The 16,863-nt window shown below is 40.0% G+C and overlaps 1 protein-coding gene across 2 annotated transcripts in view; it reads left to right on the forward strand.

Moving 5' to 3' along the window:
- LOC134208733 (uncharacterized) overlaps window positions 1-15,732 on the forward strand; it is a 351,319-nt gene extending 335,587 nt beyond the window's left edge. For both annotated transcript variants that reach the window (XM_062684589.1, XM_062684590.1), the window contains exons 5-7: window positions 652-948; window positions 13,343-13,556; window positions 13,613-15,732. In XM_062684589.1, coding sequence (XP_062540573.1) covers window positions 652-948; window positions 13,343-13,556; window positions 13,613-15,696 — 2,595 coding nt within the window. In that variant the 3' untranslated portion in view covers window positions 15,697-15,732. The remainder of the gene's footprint in view (window positions 1-651; window positions 949-13,342; window positions 13,557-13,612) is intronic.
- Window positions 15,733-16,863: the final 1,131 nt, after the last annotated feature.

Raw genomic sequence — 16,863 nt, forward strand, 5'->3', positions numbered from 1 at the left:
CGAGACGATCCGCCCTGCAATAGTTGTGTTACGTCAGATGAAATCAATTTCAATCAGTCATCGTTGTCGTCGCCGCCTCTTTGTCGATCGCTTATGATCATGGGCATTCATGTAGTGCCGTTCCCGAAGGTCATCCCTTTCTCGTGCCATCAGAGCAACACTCCATTGATGAGGAATGCATTGTCTTACTTTCACGGTTAAGCTGGGCATTGGTGGCACACACTATGAGCTATTTTCTCACAAACAGGCCTGTTTATTAAATATTTCTGGTTTCAAACGCAGAGAAAGACAACTATTTACCTTTCGAATATACCAATGTCGTTTTTAATTCAAATGGTTACCATAAATTTTTTCGAACTCCATGATTTCTTCAAATTTTTTGCTGATTATGACATTACCGTTTTACCCAGTTCACTCAATTTGTTTTATTTTCACACAAAAGGTAAAATTGTAAAAACCAAAGTTTTTTTTTCTGACCATTTTGATTCGCATGATGCAAAAAGAAAAGAATTTCAAAGCAAATTGATAATTCATTGCATGTGAGAGGAACAAATTGCAAACTCATCGTCTAGCAAGCATTATGTTTTATTGCTACAAGTTCATTTCCATAAAAAATCACACTTATTCATCTTATTCATTTGATCATTTTAGAATCTGCGAAAGCACAGCGACGACAAACAGGTGGCCCACGCTCATGAGCTGATGAAGAGTGTGGCGCACAATATCGATCAGGTGAAGAAGAAGCTGGAGCAGCAAAGCCGGGTGAAGGAACTGGCCGGCATCGTTGATGGGTGGCTTGGACCGGATCTTTCGGTTTTGGGCGAACTGCGCCAGGAAGGATTGCTCAGCGAACACGCCAAACCGCGGGTTGTGCTGCTGTTCCAAACGATGCTCATCATCACCAAGCCCAAGGAGGACAAGCGGTTGCAGTTTCGTGCTTATATTCCGGTGAGTTTTTTCTTCAAATACTCAATTTTTAAGTAGAAAAATTCTGATTGATCTAGAATCCAGATTCTAGATATTTTGACAAAAAAATTATTTAATTTGAAATGTTGGAACCGATTTAATTATTCAAAAACAGTTGTTTTTAAGTATTGTGGCTTTTGTTACACCCACCTTAGATGAAATGGTGCCCTACGAAAGGCTGAAACACATAAGGCTGAATGCTCATAAGGCTGAACTCAAAAGGCTGAAAGTCTCAAAAGGCTGAAAGTATCAGAAGGCTGAAATGTATCGAAAGGCTGAAATTGATGGGATGAAATGAATCCCAACCATACGATATGTTGAACCAACTATGTTGAGTGGTTGGATAGTTAATAATTGATAAAAAATAATAAGAAAAATAAAGAATAAAGAATAAAGAATGAAGAATAAAGAATAAAGAATAAAGAATAAAGAATAAAGAATAACAAATAAAGAATAAAGAATAAAGAATAAAGAATAAAGAATAAAGAATAAATAATAAAGAATTACGAATAAAAAATAAATAATAAAAAATAAATAAAAAAAAATAAATAATAAATAATCAAGAATAAAAAAATAGATAAAAAAGAATAAAAGAATAAAGAATAAAAGAATAAAGAATAAAGAATAAAAGAATAAGAAAAAGAATAAAGAATAAAGAATAAAGAATAAAGAATAAAGAATAAAGAATAACGAATAAAGAATAAAGAATAAAGAATAAAGAATAAAGAATAAAGAATAAAGAATAAAGAATAAAGAATAAAGAATAAAGAATAAAGAATAAAGAATAAAGAATAAAGAATAAAGAATAAAGAATAAAGAATAAAGAATAAAGAATAAAGAATAAAGAATAAAGAATAAAGAATAAAGAATAAAGAATAAAGAATAAAGAATGAAGAATAAAGAATAAAGAATAAAGAATAAAGAATAAAAATTGCACAGAGAGGAAGCAAGGAGGAAAAAGGAGAGGCAGACGGAAGAAAGGAGAAGGAAAAAAGATGAAAGATTGAAGAAAGAACATAGAAGAAGGAAGAAGGTAAAAGAAAGACAAAGATGAAAGAAGGAATAATGATTACGCAAGAAGAAACAAAGAAGAAGGAAAGATAAAGATGGAAGAATGAAGAAGGAAGAAAGAAGAAGAAACAAGAATAAAGAAAAAAGAAAAGAAGGTAAAAGAAAGAAAGAAAAAGGAAAAAAGGGAGGAAAATGAAGGAAGAAGAAAACAGGACGGAAAAAGAAAGAAAGATGAAGAAACAAGGGACAAAGGATGGAAAAATAAGATGAAAGGGTTTAAAATAGGAAAAAAGGTTGAAAGAAGGAAGAACGAAGAAGGAAGAAAGTAGAATGAAGGAAGAATAGAGAAAAAGGAATAAGGAAAAAGTAAGAAGGTGGAGGAAAGAAGACAGAAAGGAAGAAAAACACAGATAAGAAAGAAGGAAGAAAGAAGAAAAAACAAGGAAAAGGAAGAAGAAAGAAATAAAAAACAAAAGAAAAGTATGAAGAAGGAATAAAAAGAAAAAAAGAAAAATGAAGGATGAAGAAACCAGAAAAAAAAGTAGGAAGAAAAAAGAAGAAACAAGGAAGGCAGAAGAAGGAAGAAGGGAATAGGAACAAAGAAGGAGGTATTAGTAAGGAAGAACTATGGAGGAAGAAGGAACTAGGCAGGTTTGAAAAAGAAAGAAGGACAAAGGAAGAAAAATATGGAATAAAATAGAAGCAAAAAAGGAGAAGGAAGAAAGAAGGAAGAATAAAAAAGGAAAAAGAAGAAGTAAGAAGAGAGAAGAATAAAAAATTTAAAAAATAGAAAGCAATCTAGCAAGAATCAAAAACTGATTACAAGAACCAAGAGCAATTAAGTCTTGTTCCCTTCTATGTTACCGCCATCTGGAGTGACAATGGGTCATCGCTTTCACCGGCAGTATGGAGGTCGTAGAGCAAAATCGTTCAAAAAGGTCTCTTATATTTTAGTCTTATATGTATCTGAGGGCAAAGATACATTCAATGTATTCTACAAGCATTCTAAGTAGTTGAAACAGTGACTTATTCTCACCCCCATTTGACCGATTGTTCCCCCCCACGACGGTACCTCAAAATTTTATGAGCTGTGTAGACTAAAAAATAAGAATTCCGAATAAAAATTGAAGACAACAAGAAGTCACAAGATGGTTACGGATCATTTTAGTTTGTGCCCCTTTTAACGTCAAATGTGAATGCTTCCACTAATATTGGTTTCTCACGATTTTTCAGCCTTTTGTTATTTCAGCCTTATGTGAGATTTTTACTGTTTCAGCCTTATGAGTTTTCAGCCTTATGTGATTCAGCCTTTCGTGGAAGACCCATGTTATAGTAATGAAGAAAAAGAATCAATTGATACCACAAGTAGAAGTGTGTGCTGCCACCAACATTTTAGCATCGCCGCCGTGCCGCCACTGGCGGCACCAGCTATTGTTATTTGGTGGGGCACCGCTAGGCGCAAGAACAATAGCTTTTGAGAACAATGGTCGAATAGGTCGTTCGGTCGAAATGGTCGGTGACAGGAAGGGTTATTTCACCGTCCATATTTTTGGCCATATTACCCGTTCAGCCAATACAATCGGCCATATGACCCAATCGGCAACATGACCTTTGTATGGCGAAAGGCATCAATGGTGCCCGCCAGAGTAAACGCGACGAGCGATGCGACGCGACGCGACTCACGTAAAAGATCAACAATCATTATCACCAGACTGTCAAATTGCACTGTCGCGTCGCGTCGCACTCGCGTTTACTCTGGCTTCGCCCTAAGGCGTGATTTCTCAGAAGTAGGAACTTTTCATGAAAAACTATTTGGTACCAGTTGTGTAGGAAGGTGTCCGCTACTACGCCTACCAAATATTTTTTCGATGAAGGTGCTTAATTTTGAGAAATCGAATCTTAGATGCCTTTCGCCATACTGATTTCGAAAAGTTAGTTCTTAGTGTGCCGCTGTAAACACGCTCAAAGCAGGCGATTCATTCGCCGAAATCTCAACAGTAGAATTGATCCTAGAATCTGAAAAACACATTAATAAAGCTTTAAAAAAAACAGCAGAATTGATCGGTAACTATTCCACCGATTTTTTCCCTTTGTTCACCTGTCAAAACCACCGAAAAATCTGTGAAATTATTTATCGAACAGTTCTGCTGTAAAGATTTCGGTGAAAGTTCAAAGAAATCTGCTCTTTATTTTAGGTGTGTAAATAACTTTTGTTTTGTGAGTGATGAACTTATACAAAATAAAATATCACATAAACAAAAAAAGTGAAGTTTTCGAAGAATTTCCCTTAGAAATTCAAGATTTTTTTTTTCAAAATTCCGAAAAAGTCTTGTTGGAATTCCAAACAACTTTCTGTTAAATTAAAAAATATCACGTAGAAATTGGGAAAATAATTTATAGAAATTTCGTAAAATCTGACGAAATTTCTTATAGAAAAAAAATCATGTTAGGATACAAAGAAAACGAACCACCGAAATTTTTTTTTTTTTTATAATTATGAGCAAATTCCCTTTGAAATAAAAAAAAAACTCTATAAACTACTATCTTGATAAATTTCCCTTGGTAATTCCGTAGTTTTTCTTAAAAATCCCGGTTCAAGGAGTTTCTAGCAAAAATTTCACAGGGTTTTCCGTGAAAACTCTAAAGAGTTTCCCGCGGATATTCCGAAGAATTTTTAATGGTAATTCTAGATGATATCTTTTGGAAATTGTTAAAAACTTCCAATGAAAAATCTAAACAATTTTCCTCAACGACTTGAAAGATTTATCCGTGGTTATTCTGAAAAATCTCCCATTGACATTCTGGAGATGTTCCCGTGGGAATTACAAATAATCTCGCTTAGAAATTCCAAACATTACCGTTTAGACATTGTAAACATTTTTTGTGATATTCAAAGAAAATACTTAAGAATTTCCAGTGAAAAATCTGGAAGAAATTCCAAATAAATATTTCGAGAAACTAAGAAGAATTTTCGGGGGAAGTTCATTACATTCTTCCGGCGAAATTTAAGTGATGTAAAGTACCCCGAAAAAATCTAGAAAAAATCTTTCGGAAATACTAAATAAAAAATCGTCACGCCTATTCACGACGTCGCCGCCGTTGACCAAAATTATGACAAACGCAACCGTCGAAGAATTCGAACTGGCGCGGAGTGGAGGGAAGATGATGATCTGCGTCTTCGCCGCGTTGATCCAGGCTACGTTGGAGCTTACCCGCATCGGAAGTCGCTCCGCTGATTGTGACCCGGAATGTCCGTTCCGACAGAGAGTTTTGGATGATCTTCACGAGGTAGCTGGGAACTTGTTGTAGCTAGTTTTTGGCGTAGTAGCAGTTCTCGTAGTTCTCGACATCGAGCAACGCCATGGCAGAATTTTTGGAAACATACTTGTTCCGTCTGAGAATGTTGATGACTCTGGTCAGTTGGTGCACAGTTGATCGACCGCGCTGTTTTCATCGACAAGATCGAGTAACCGACAATGAATTGCCTTTTCAAAAAGCTTGGATAACGCTGAGATAAGGCTAATGGGACGATAGCTTTTAGGTGAGGAACGGTGTTCCCCAGGCTTCCGGATCACTTTTGCTGACTTCCAGGACGATGGGAAGTAGCTAAGCCGACAGCTGCTTCATCTGGACTTACGATGTTTTGTCCAAGGTTATGAGAGCTTACAAAACGCCGACCTATCTCAGTAGCCTTCTCAACAAGAGTTATCAAGCGATCCGCAGAGCCATTGTTGTCTAGCGGGATCAAAGGTGGAATGAGCCGAGGATTGGTTTTAAAAAAAATTGGGAGAGCGTGGGTCTTATTGGAAAAATCTTTACTTTTAAGGTCCACCATTCTGGCTTCTATGATTATGGTCTAGCGATTGCAACAGGTTTTGAGTGCAGGCAATCCAGTACGGTGAACCTGTCTGCGAACCACATTGCGAAGACGAATGAGATTTTTGATGAAGGTGTCGATTATTAGGGTGTTGCTTACCGAGCCGTTGGGACATTCTGCCAACCAAGATTGCCTCTTCGATGGCACACAGATGGCGATCACTAATTTCCGGCGTCTCCAGATGCACCTCGTAATCGATGGTGTTATCAACGCACTGCTGGAACCGCTGCCAGTTCACTCGATGGTAGTTCCTTCTGAAGAGTTGGTGTTGGTTGATCGATGAACCGTTTTCAACCACCAGCGGAGTGGTCCGAGGTGAGCTCCTGATAGACGACCGGCTGCAATATGTGGTTGTTCATGTTCGTGATGAACAGGTAGAATGTCGAATGAACCCCGATTCTGCTCAGGCGGGTGGGTGAATCCGGACTCAGGATGGTCTAATGGCCTTCTTTCAGATCGCTACTCCATATTATGCCGTTCTGATTGCTTCTTAAGTTTCCCCAGGCTTGATGTCTTGCATTCAGATCGCCAGCAATGATGTACTGCCCTTGGCTCCGTGTAAGCTTCACGATGTCTCTACGGTCTCTACGGCCGATGTCCCATCGATCTCCTTGGCTTGCTTTGGGCAGTATGCCACGATGAGGGTGATGACGCCGACGGAAGTAGTAACTTCTACCCCAACGGCCTCGATGAACTTGAGCTGACGACTTGGCAGCAGGCGACAATTGATATTACTCCTCAGTGCGATAGCCACACCTCCTACCAGTGATGGTTGATTCCCGAGAGAATCGGCAAAAGTATTTATTCTCTCGCCACTTGACACACACTCGTCTATAATTGTCGTTATTCGGATCAACACATGCGATCTCAATTTGATTAATTTGAGTGGACCCGACTGCAAGCATGTTACATTCTTCCTTCGCTCTATTGAATAGCCTTTTCAGCCGGTTCCCGATTCTCTCACTGCTGATCGGAGCAGCACAGAAACTCGTCCAAGTTGGATCGCAGCTCGATAATTTTCGGCGAGCGAGTCCTATTTCACTCGTTTGATTGCAATCAGGCATGTTATCTTTCCATATGAATCGGATATGCGCGCTCTGCATGCACTTCACGGTAAATCTGTTAATGTATATGTAGTAATGAAACCATACAGAGGAATGACGGCCAATATACAAGGGTTAGACAAAAAGGTTGAGATAGGTAAAAATAAGTCGAAATTCAAATCAGCATAATTTTGCGTATAATAATCCAATTTTGATAAAACCAGGACCATCAGAAGCGGACACTCTTCTAGTATACCGTCCCCCTGCAAAACCTGAGATTGGTCCTTGGCCACCGGAAATGTTCCTGGTTTTCCGAGGGTATATTCAAGATGCATTTTTTCCACTGCTTGTCATTTTATGTGACGTTAACTTTCATCATGTTTTATGCTTTCTCCGAAAACTAGAACTAATATTCCTCTAGATCGATAATCCATCTAAACTACACAGAGATACGGACATTTCCGTAAAAACGGTACCGGGGACATGATGAAATGATAACAGATCGGAATAAGGCATATATGAGTATCTGACTTCATGAATTTGTGAGACGATGATTACAGGAACATTTCCAGAAGGATAGTGTCCACTGCCACCCTTATAGCAGGTTCCATGGGCCTTCCAGGAGGGGCCGGTTTTGGCACCATCTGGAACCATGCATATATGGGTGTCAAAATTCATGTTTTCCCAAGACGATGAATATAGGATCTTTATTAGAGATATATTTTGAGGACTGTAAGAAAGACAATTGGCCAAAGATAATTTGTAACAGGTTCCGGAAGTTCTGCGAAAGTAACATTTGTTCAGGGTGTATGGCCAATCCCGTATACCTATCGGATTTTCGATCTGCAGCCAGCATTGGTCAGCATATTAGTTCTAGTTTCTGGGGAAAACATAAAACATTATGGCAGTAAACGTCATATAAAATGACAAGCAGCAGAAAAAAATGTATTTTTAACATACCCTCGGAAAAACCGGAACACCACCGGTGGCCAAGAGCCAATCAGAGGTTTCGCATAGGGCCAGTACACTAGAAGAGTTTCTGCGTCCGATGGTCCCAGTTTGATCAATTCTACGCAAAGTTATGCTGATTTGAACTTCGACAAATTTTTGCCTAGCTCAACCTTTTTGTCTAACCCTTGTATGTACGTCCCTAAGCAATCCGTTTGAATTTAATTAAAATGGCATTAAAAATCCATATTTTTTAAATGTTTAATTAAAAATTCAACCTATCAGATATGATACATGGCCCAAGATATGGCATAATAACTAATATGATGTTAAGAAAATGATATTGTTTAAAAAGTGTGTAAGTATGTGAAATTAACGATACTGGGTAGTATGCATAGTGAAAAGTATTGGAAATTCAACGACATGTAGAAAATCAACAATCCCTGTCAAACAAATATATATTCGACATTCAGTTAAATTTGATTGCAGTTAACAATCTAGTGTGGTTCAAATTAATGTATATTCAAAGTAAAAGCAAATTCAACTGAATGTTGTGTTCAATTGCATGCTCCAAATGCCTACGTGCACTAAACACATTTAAAATATTAAAATTGTACCATATACATTCAAAATTACAAAATATTTTATCTGTTCGCGCTACCAGAAATGATAAACAAAATATGCCGTTAACATCAATTCAAATGATCGGAAGTACCAATAATTATCATTTGACCCATTCTTATCATTAATCATTTTTTCATATATGGTACACAGTTTTTAATTGGTTACATTTTGCCAACCCCGAAATCAATTTCCACAGCGTACGAATCGTATATACAAACTTTCCTTGACCGTTAGGAAATTTGCAGCAATATGTTCAATATTAACTAAATTAGTGGCGGATCATCTTTCCTAATAGGCGCTTTTTAAACTGATTTCCCATATGGTTGGTTCTGCCAAATCGCAACAAGCGCCAAAAAAATAGCCCATTTTCTGCCCATGCTTTCGATTTGCAGATTCAGTTGATCATAAATCATATCGGATATCCATTAACCCCATAACTGAGTATATCCTACAACAAATGTACGTATGAATTAATATGGAATAATTCCCGTTTTCCTTTCACGAACAAAATAGCCGAAAAGCCGCTTGGTGCGGTTTGGCAGAACCCCGGCCATATGTGGAGATTCAGAAAATAATTTTCTGCTATCCTTGCATTTTGGACCCGCTGTAATATCCGTACATATAGTATAGCGTGACAAAACAGGGACAAAGTGAAGTGTTAATCATATTTTCAGTGGCAGGTTGACTTTAATAAACTGCACATGAAAAATCTACTTGTGTGATGATTTTTAATCGCAATCAAAAATAACTGAAAGATAATGGATCAGAAAAACACAGAAGAAAACACAAATTAAAGGACAAAACTATGAACTGTGGAAGCACCATATTTGATGGCTTCATTTGCTCTTCGTTTTGCAGCTATGACATAAAAGAAAATAATGGATGAAGAATAAACGTACCTGAATAAAATATTTGGAAGTCATTCACATAGTTCGTCAATTTTTCACAGTGCTAAGGATCGATTGATATTTTTTTTGCGTAACATGACTTTTGTTAGAATTTTCTACCCCTACCTATAGATAGTTGAGCATTATGAGTAAGTTCTCCATTTTAAGTCGAACATCGACTCATTCGAACGTATTTTTCGACTAAGAGTAGATGTAAAACATTATGTAGGGAAACTGCTCTTTGAATTCATACCATGTACCCAAATCAATATCATCCGTAAACAAAGTATTGGTGCGCAAATTGTTTTATATCTAATTTTTTAGATTTTTTCAGTAGTAAGCACGCCGAATAACAGCAAAACACGACACAAATTGAGTGTAAATTGCCTGTTTTGCAAACGTCATTGATATAGAAGCATATTAATCATATTGGAACAAATACCCTATTCTGTTATTTTAACTAACTCTCTAGCCTATAGTTGTGTGTTGTCGCTGATTTTGAAGCGGTTTTTCAATGCGGTTTTACAAATAATATGATAAATATGCAGTTTTTCGAAGCGGGATTTGAGATTCTAACGAGAAAATAATTTAATATAACTGTACTTAATGTAGAGTGTAAACTTAAAAGTTGTCGTACCCAACAATTACAATTACAATTAGTATCATACAAATCAAATTACTTTCGTTGTACGAAATTTTAATTTTTAAGTTTGTTGCAAACCAGTACATTGCAGTTTTTACGCTGGGAAACGTTTTCGCGTGTTACGTAATATTGTTGGGAAACCGCATAAAAACTTGAGGAAAGAAAGGCTTTAAAATCGAATAAATTCCTAAACCCCCGTAAATAAAAAAATCCGTGTAAAAAACGACCCTAAAAAGCGATCCCATTGTAATCTTTATTGATAAAATGTATATAAAGTTATCCACCATTTGGCACTTATTTTTGAAATAATGATTCTTTTATAAATTGTCCTTACGTTGTCAAATCAACTTTTTTTTAAATTACCTGTCATTTGGTAGAAGGAGATCGTAAATGCTTTGGAAGCACTTGCCATTAGTATTGCGAAAAAAAATTGCCCATCGGTCTGCCGATATATCATCGATAATTTAGTTAAAAGCAAATTGTGCCATGGACATAGCGGTAAAATTTTAATTGGGAATTGCCAATATGAAAAGCGTTCATATAAATATTAAATATTCTATATGCGACTGAAAACAAAAATGTCTTAAAAAGTATCACGGCACATGCTTACTCGCAATATGCATGCTGATTCACTAAACCGAAATGTGCGTCTCCAGAATTGCGAGGAGACAAGTTAAAACATCCGCCAATGTTTTGATTTGATCATTTTGAAGTCAAACGATTGTTACGTAAGCCAATTTTCATGCATCCATTTCGTATCCAATTCAAGCAACGTACGCTTCAAAGCGGATATAAGCAAAATTCTTGTTGCGCTAGGTACCTCGCTTCCTTTGCCGAACAATATGAGTGAGAGTCGAATCACATTTTCATAATATGATCCTATCGAATGTCCCGAGACTGAATGCTGGATCGAATCAAGAAACGATAATGAACAGCCAATGTTTGCCGCAGACTCAATCACCACACGATTCACCCGGGCAGCAATTACACACACCAGCGATCGGAGTATGTTTACTCTTAAGCAGGATTCATTCGGAGTGTCTGCAACCACATCTGCTCTCAGCAGAGAAAATGAATCAGGCCCACTCATGCTCTGCGTCGATTGATTCGGAAATAATTCCAAAATGAACGTTCATTGAACCGAGTGAAACCATCACTGCCTCCTACCCTGGAGTTTGGCCGATTGAGTCTCACTACCGGAAGTCCGGAATATGTACGCACATCTCGGACTTCTGGTCTGCGTGATGAAAGCCACGTCAATCTTCCTCTCATCGAGGAAACCAACCAGCTCAATAGTTTTGCTCTTAAGTGAGACCAGACCTACCCTAGATGCCATTTTCGATGAAGAAGGGTAAGGATCTGGTCGAAACGTGTTTTGCACCCGCGTAGTCACGATGCCATTTGTGTGAAAATTGGAACTAGCTGTTTCGACGTGTAGAGCGGTGGGTCATCCTCAGTCGGAAGGGGCTCGTTGTCCTGACGACGGAATCTAGGGGGAGGAAGCGAGGGCCACTGACTGGGAGCTGATGGTATGAAGTGCCGGGGATGGTACCAATGCAGCGGCAGTAACCAGTCGTTTATGTGGTTGCAGCGGCGGAAGGACCGGGATAGGTCGACGGGGAGGCGTAATGACCGGAAAATTCCTCTCGTTCAGTGTCGGGGGTGGAGCTGCTTGTCCCATAGGTTGGTTTTTGGTGGACGCTCTCTTTCGGATCTCCACGAACTCGGCGCGCTTGGGACAGTCTTTCGTTGTAGCCCGATGTTTTGCCCCACTGTTGGCACACTTGAGGTCCAACTCCTCCATTCGGTACTGTACTGTTCACCACCCTAATCGCCTTCAGGTCCTTGAGCGAAGTGGATCCATGCTCGAAGGGAATAGTGTAGTACTCCCACTCCTTCTTCTTGATTTACTGCACCACGAAATCAAATGTTTCAATAAGTTTCACCCCATGTGAGCACAGCCGTAAAGTACCTACCAATGATGTACTTTTTCGATATCATGTCTCGAATTACTGGCAATAGGTTCGGCGTGTCCTTTCACGAAGATTGGGGGCACCATTCCTTACGGTCGGGAAGCTGGTCGAGTTGCTGCTGAGCTATTGTCTTCTTCCGGTTCTTTTTCTTCGCCTGCGGGTCACCGGCATCATTATCCTTTAGAGCATAGTAGGCGTTATTTGATAGCAGTTTCTGCACTCTTAAGCAGCATTGCTTTCTGCACTCTTAAAAGCCACGCATAATGGGTACGTTTGCGTACGTTTTGACAGTTTTTCCATGGGAAAACATTGTCACTCGCGATGCGCTTCGAGGCGCTGTTCGCGACCGAGGTGGTCGCCGTATTACCCATACCGGGGCCGAAAACCGCACGCGATAATGTGCGCTACACTACAATACGCCGAAATTGGATAAAAAGTTGCGATATCACGAGCGAAAAACGTGTCCAATCACGTCGCTCAATAAAACGGGAATGATGTAGTAGCGCTCAGCTGGCTGGATGACGATGAGATGAGTTTGGTCTCGTAAGCTCATTAGCCCCGCCACTTTGTTATTCGTAATGAGTGCAAAAGAAATTTGCACCCATAACGATTAACAAAGGGGCGGGGCTAATAAGCTCACTACATAGAATATAAGAATGCAGCTTTCTCGCGCACGCGATCCATTTTGTACGAGATTTCACGGACAGCAACCCCTCCATCGGCATCAGTTGCAGTCGTCAGAGTCTGTTGCGGTCCTAGCATCGGCTCGTCGGCGTGTTGCTGCTGAATCATTATTGCGTGGCCTTCATCAGCAGTCCTCAAGTGAAATTTTCTGTAAGCATCAAGTGGCGAGAACTTTTGATATCATGGGGTCATATCGACAATAGCAATAGTTTTGGCAATAGCTTTGTACGTAGCTTTTCCTGCCACCCTTGCCCTTGTCGAATGGCTTGGTGCTCAGCAGGTCGGGTAATCATCTTGATAAAAAATTCCTCCAGCTTCGGTGCGGCAATCGCAAAACTGTTGAACAGTTCCCCCACAGCAACAATATGTTGCGCAATATGACAAGACCTTTTTTTACTGGGAGTAATAATTTATGCACTGACCCAACACACGCGTAGTATTTAGTTGCTATTTGCCAAGCTACCAAATTGCAGTGTACCGAAGTGTGGGACTCCCAGCCATGACTGATCCTTGGGCACCAACCCTAAATCCCCCCGGGACAGCTTTCCAGCATAAGTTCTGGGGAATAGGCTGTACTTAATATACGAGTATCGTGTGACAAAATTTCGTTTCAGTAGCTAAACTATTAAAGAGCGGCTGACCTTCTGGAACGCCATCTAATTATAATTGTTCTGTTTCGCTTTCAGTGCAAGAACCTCATGCTGGTGGAGCATCTACCGGGCGAGCCAACCAGCTTCAATGTGATTCCGTACAACGATCCGAAGGGCCAGATCAAGCTAACAGCACGCAACCGAGACCAGAAGCGGCACTGGGCTCAGCAAATAAAACAAGCCATGCTGGAGCACTTTGACATTCCGAAGCGTGCCAAGGAGCTGGTTCTGCAACTTGGCGATGAAGACGGTAAGTTCGGAACTTCACACTCACGCAGCGAAACTCACTTTTCAACTTCATTTCAGATCGCATGGTCGATAAAAACGCCAGCTGGAAGTGGCCCACGAATCACCCATCAACACCGGAGTATTTGGAGCGGAGGCAACAGTTTCGTCGTAGCGAGATGCGAATGCGTTCCAAGAAAATGCGTAAGAATACGGCCAGCAGTATTTCGTTGGATGGGATCTCCCAGAAGGATGTCAAGCAGCCAACCTTCCAGTCCTACTCGAAAGCATTGGAGCAGGAAGGGGTCTGTGAATCCCACGAAAAAGGAACTACTGGAGGTTGCAAGTGCGATGCAGTTAAAAAAGAATTGGAACAGAAAAGTAGGAGTCAGTCGGAAACGAGACTTTCAGGAGATAACAAGGCCAGCAAGATAAGTGATGAGGAGATTTTTGCAAAAGCGATGGCCGAAAGAAACAGGTTTGCGACGCAAAGAAGGAAGACGAAGGAGAGCCTCATCGATGTGAAGACGTACAACTCGACGACGATACCGAAACGAATAGCAAATATTAGGAAGACCAGGTCGAAGACGTTGACGGGTAATTCCACGTTCTACACCGACCTAGGTTTGGGTGGTAGTGAGGAAGACACTACGGTATTGAAAATAACCGAATCGACGGATAATCTAAGCCTGCAAGATGCGGAGGCTACGGATGGCGTGGAAATCAGGAAAAGCTTAGAAGCTAATGAAACGATGGACGAAGATAGCTGCCCGAAGCGAGACTCGGACATAATCTCTCAGTTGGTATTGGAAAAGAGCGAGTTCAGGAAAATGAGTAGACCCCCGAAAAAGAAGTCATTCGATTCGGTGCGATCATTGTCATGTACTAGTCAAGAGGGAGATGGTGGCTTAGAAAAGAAGGAGTCAGAACTGGAAGTACCGATTCCTGATATTCCGAAAACAGAACCTCCAGAAGACACTGAGGAAGAGGAATTTCGGAAAGTTGATGAGTTGAATAAAGAATCAGAGGATCTATTGAGTCGGTTGCATGAGATTCAATCGGATCTTGTCTCTCCGGAACCGATCTACGAGTCTTTGCTGCGGAATGTTCATGTTCCTTATAAATATGCTCCACCTCTGAGCAGATCTATTTCGCAACAATACGGAAAGGTTTTAGAATCGTTACGGCCGGATTTAACTCCGAAGCGATCTCGCCCGGAGTCGGATTACGTGACGCTTGCCTACTCGGAGAACGGATTGATCAACATCGATGGTCATAGCGTTGAGCCAAAGACTTCAATTGCGCAGCTTAGAAACAGCGACACCAATATCAATTATCATCATCCTTGCCGAAAAGATGAAGAATCCGGACCCGTGCAGGACACGCGCTCTGAGATTGTCACACTTGTTAGCGAGGATACGTTGAAGCCGTTGGAACGACAAGGCAGTCTCAGCATCAAGTCACCAAAGAACCTTCTCCAAAGATTCATCAGCCTTCATGCTTCCCCATCTACCACAGGCAGCTGCGACAGCAACCTTAATCAACGCAAGATTTCTTTACCCGACGACCCTACTCCAATCTACAAGCAAGGAAGCTTGGACCTCGGGTCACGCATTGCAAATCTTGATTACGCTGACCCTCGCACCCTTTTCAGTACCGCTAATCATCCTAACATTCTTATCAATCGGGCATCTATAAAGCCCGCGTCTTCAGATTTTGAGCAACGAGACTCCATATTTTCGCTAAACTCATCCAATGACAGCGTTTGTGGCGTCCAGAACGAGCTAGAAGACGACTCCTTCGGTTTCTATGAGAAATCAGTCGAGGAATGTCTGGAGAACGAAGACTTCCGCGATTCGGCCGTATACAGCGGGGACGACAATCGTCCAGATCTGGACGACCAGGTGGTGTACGAATCGATCGGAGAGATCAACCAGCAAAGGCTGCTAAAACCCACCTCTCAGGTGGTTCGCTCATCTTCCTCGGCATCAAGTAGTTCAAGTGGACCACCGCCTCCCGTTCCGGTGAAGCCAGTGCATCTGGAGCAAATTAAGAAACAAAAACCACGGGTGGCCAGTGTGGGTGCAGTTCCTTCGGCTACATCAACCAAGGTTGCCCCCGCCTCCAAGGGGTGGGTTCTACAGCAAGTGAAGAGATTTCAGTGAAGCTAAACGAATCCGAGCAAGAGAGAGACTGATGAATGTGCCTTACTAATTGTTCCGAGTTTCAGAAACCAAAAATGAATAATTTCGCCCAAGATTTCAATGTCGTGGTTTTCGTTTGAGTGTTTGACATGTTTTAGTGATAAAAACCAAACGGTAGCGTCCTTTTCTCAAGGGGATTCGCGTGTTCTTTTCATCAAAAATTGTATTTATTCTTTAAAGCTCTTTTAACAGCAACACAGATAGGTCTATTTATGTGATTTATTATTTCGTTACTATTATAGTTTTATTTTATTCATCAAGCTGAAAGCAAGGAGCGTATTAGAGAAATGATTTATGTGGAAATTATAACAATAATTTTTAGTCCAATTCAAGTAGAATCAGCGTGCGCAGCCATAAATGAAGAAATAATGGATTTTCATCACAACTGGAAGCAATATGTTAAGTTATAAAATTTTAATCTATTTTAAGAACCTGTGTTTGAATTATTTATTGAGAAACTCCTACACTGCCGTCCCAAGCATATCTGTCCCATGTCGATTTTTATCATTTTTGAGTTTTATGCACCAAACGTTCTAAATTAATGTATATTTTATTGTGAACAAATAAATACATATAGTAGGGTGGCTCAAATTAGTATGGGAAAAACTTTTTTCAATTTTTTTGATGGGCCGCCCTCTTATTCGGTTCTATTTGATGCCCTAATGCTCTGGACAAAATTTCAGCCAAATCAGTCAAAGTTTGGGCGGTGCTAAACTTGTTGGAAGTTTATATGTAAAAATGTTTGCAGACACATCCAAAAAACAGTGAATTGCAGTTGGACGGCATAACTTACGATGAAGAACTGTGATACTCATTCAGCTCTCGTAGAATTTAATACAGAATGTTATGCAGAAAACCACGAGAAGATTAGAGTTTGCCCGGCTAAGTTATTAGCATTTCTCTGAAATGAGGTTTGAGCAAATTTCGTTTCTTTTACGCTTGAAAAGAAATAAATTCACCCCTACAACACTACAGTAAAATGCTCATATCTTTGCCTAATAAACTCTAATCCTCTCGCGGTTTCCAGCATAACATTCTGTATTTAAATCTACAAGAACTGAATGAGTATCATGGTTCTTGATCGTAAATTGTGCCGTCCAACTGCAAATCACTGTTTTTGGATGTTTC

This window comes from Armigeres subalbatus, chromosome 2 (genome assembly GCF_024139115.2).
Source record: "Armigeres subalbatus isolate Guangzhou_Male chromosome 2, GZ_Asu_2, whole genome shotgun sequence".
Lineage (NCBI taxonomy): Eukaryota > Metazoa > Arthropoda > Insecta > Diptera > Culicidae > Armigeres > Armigeres subalbatus.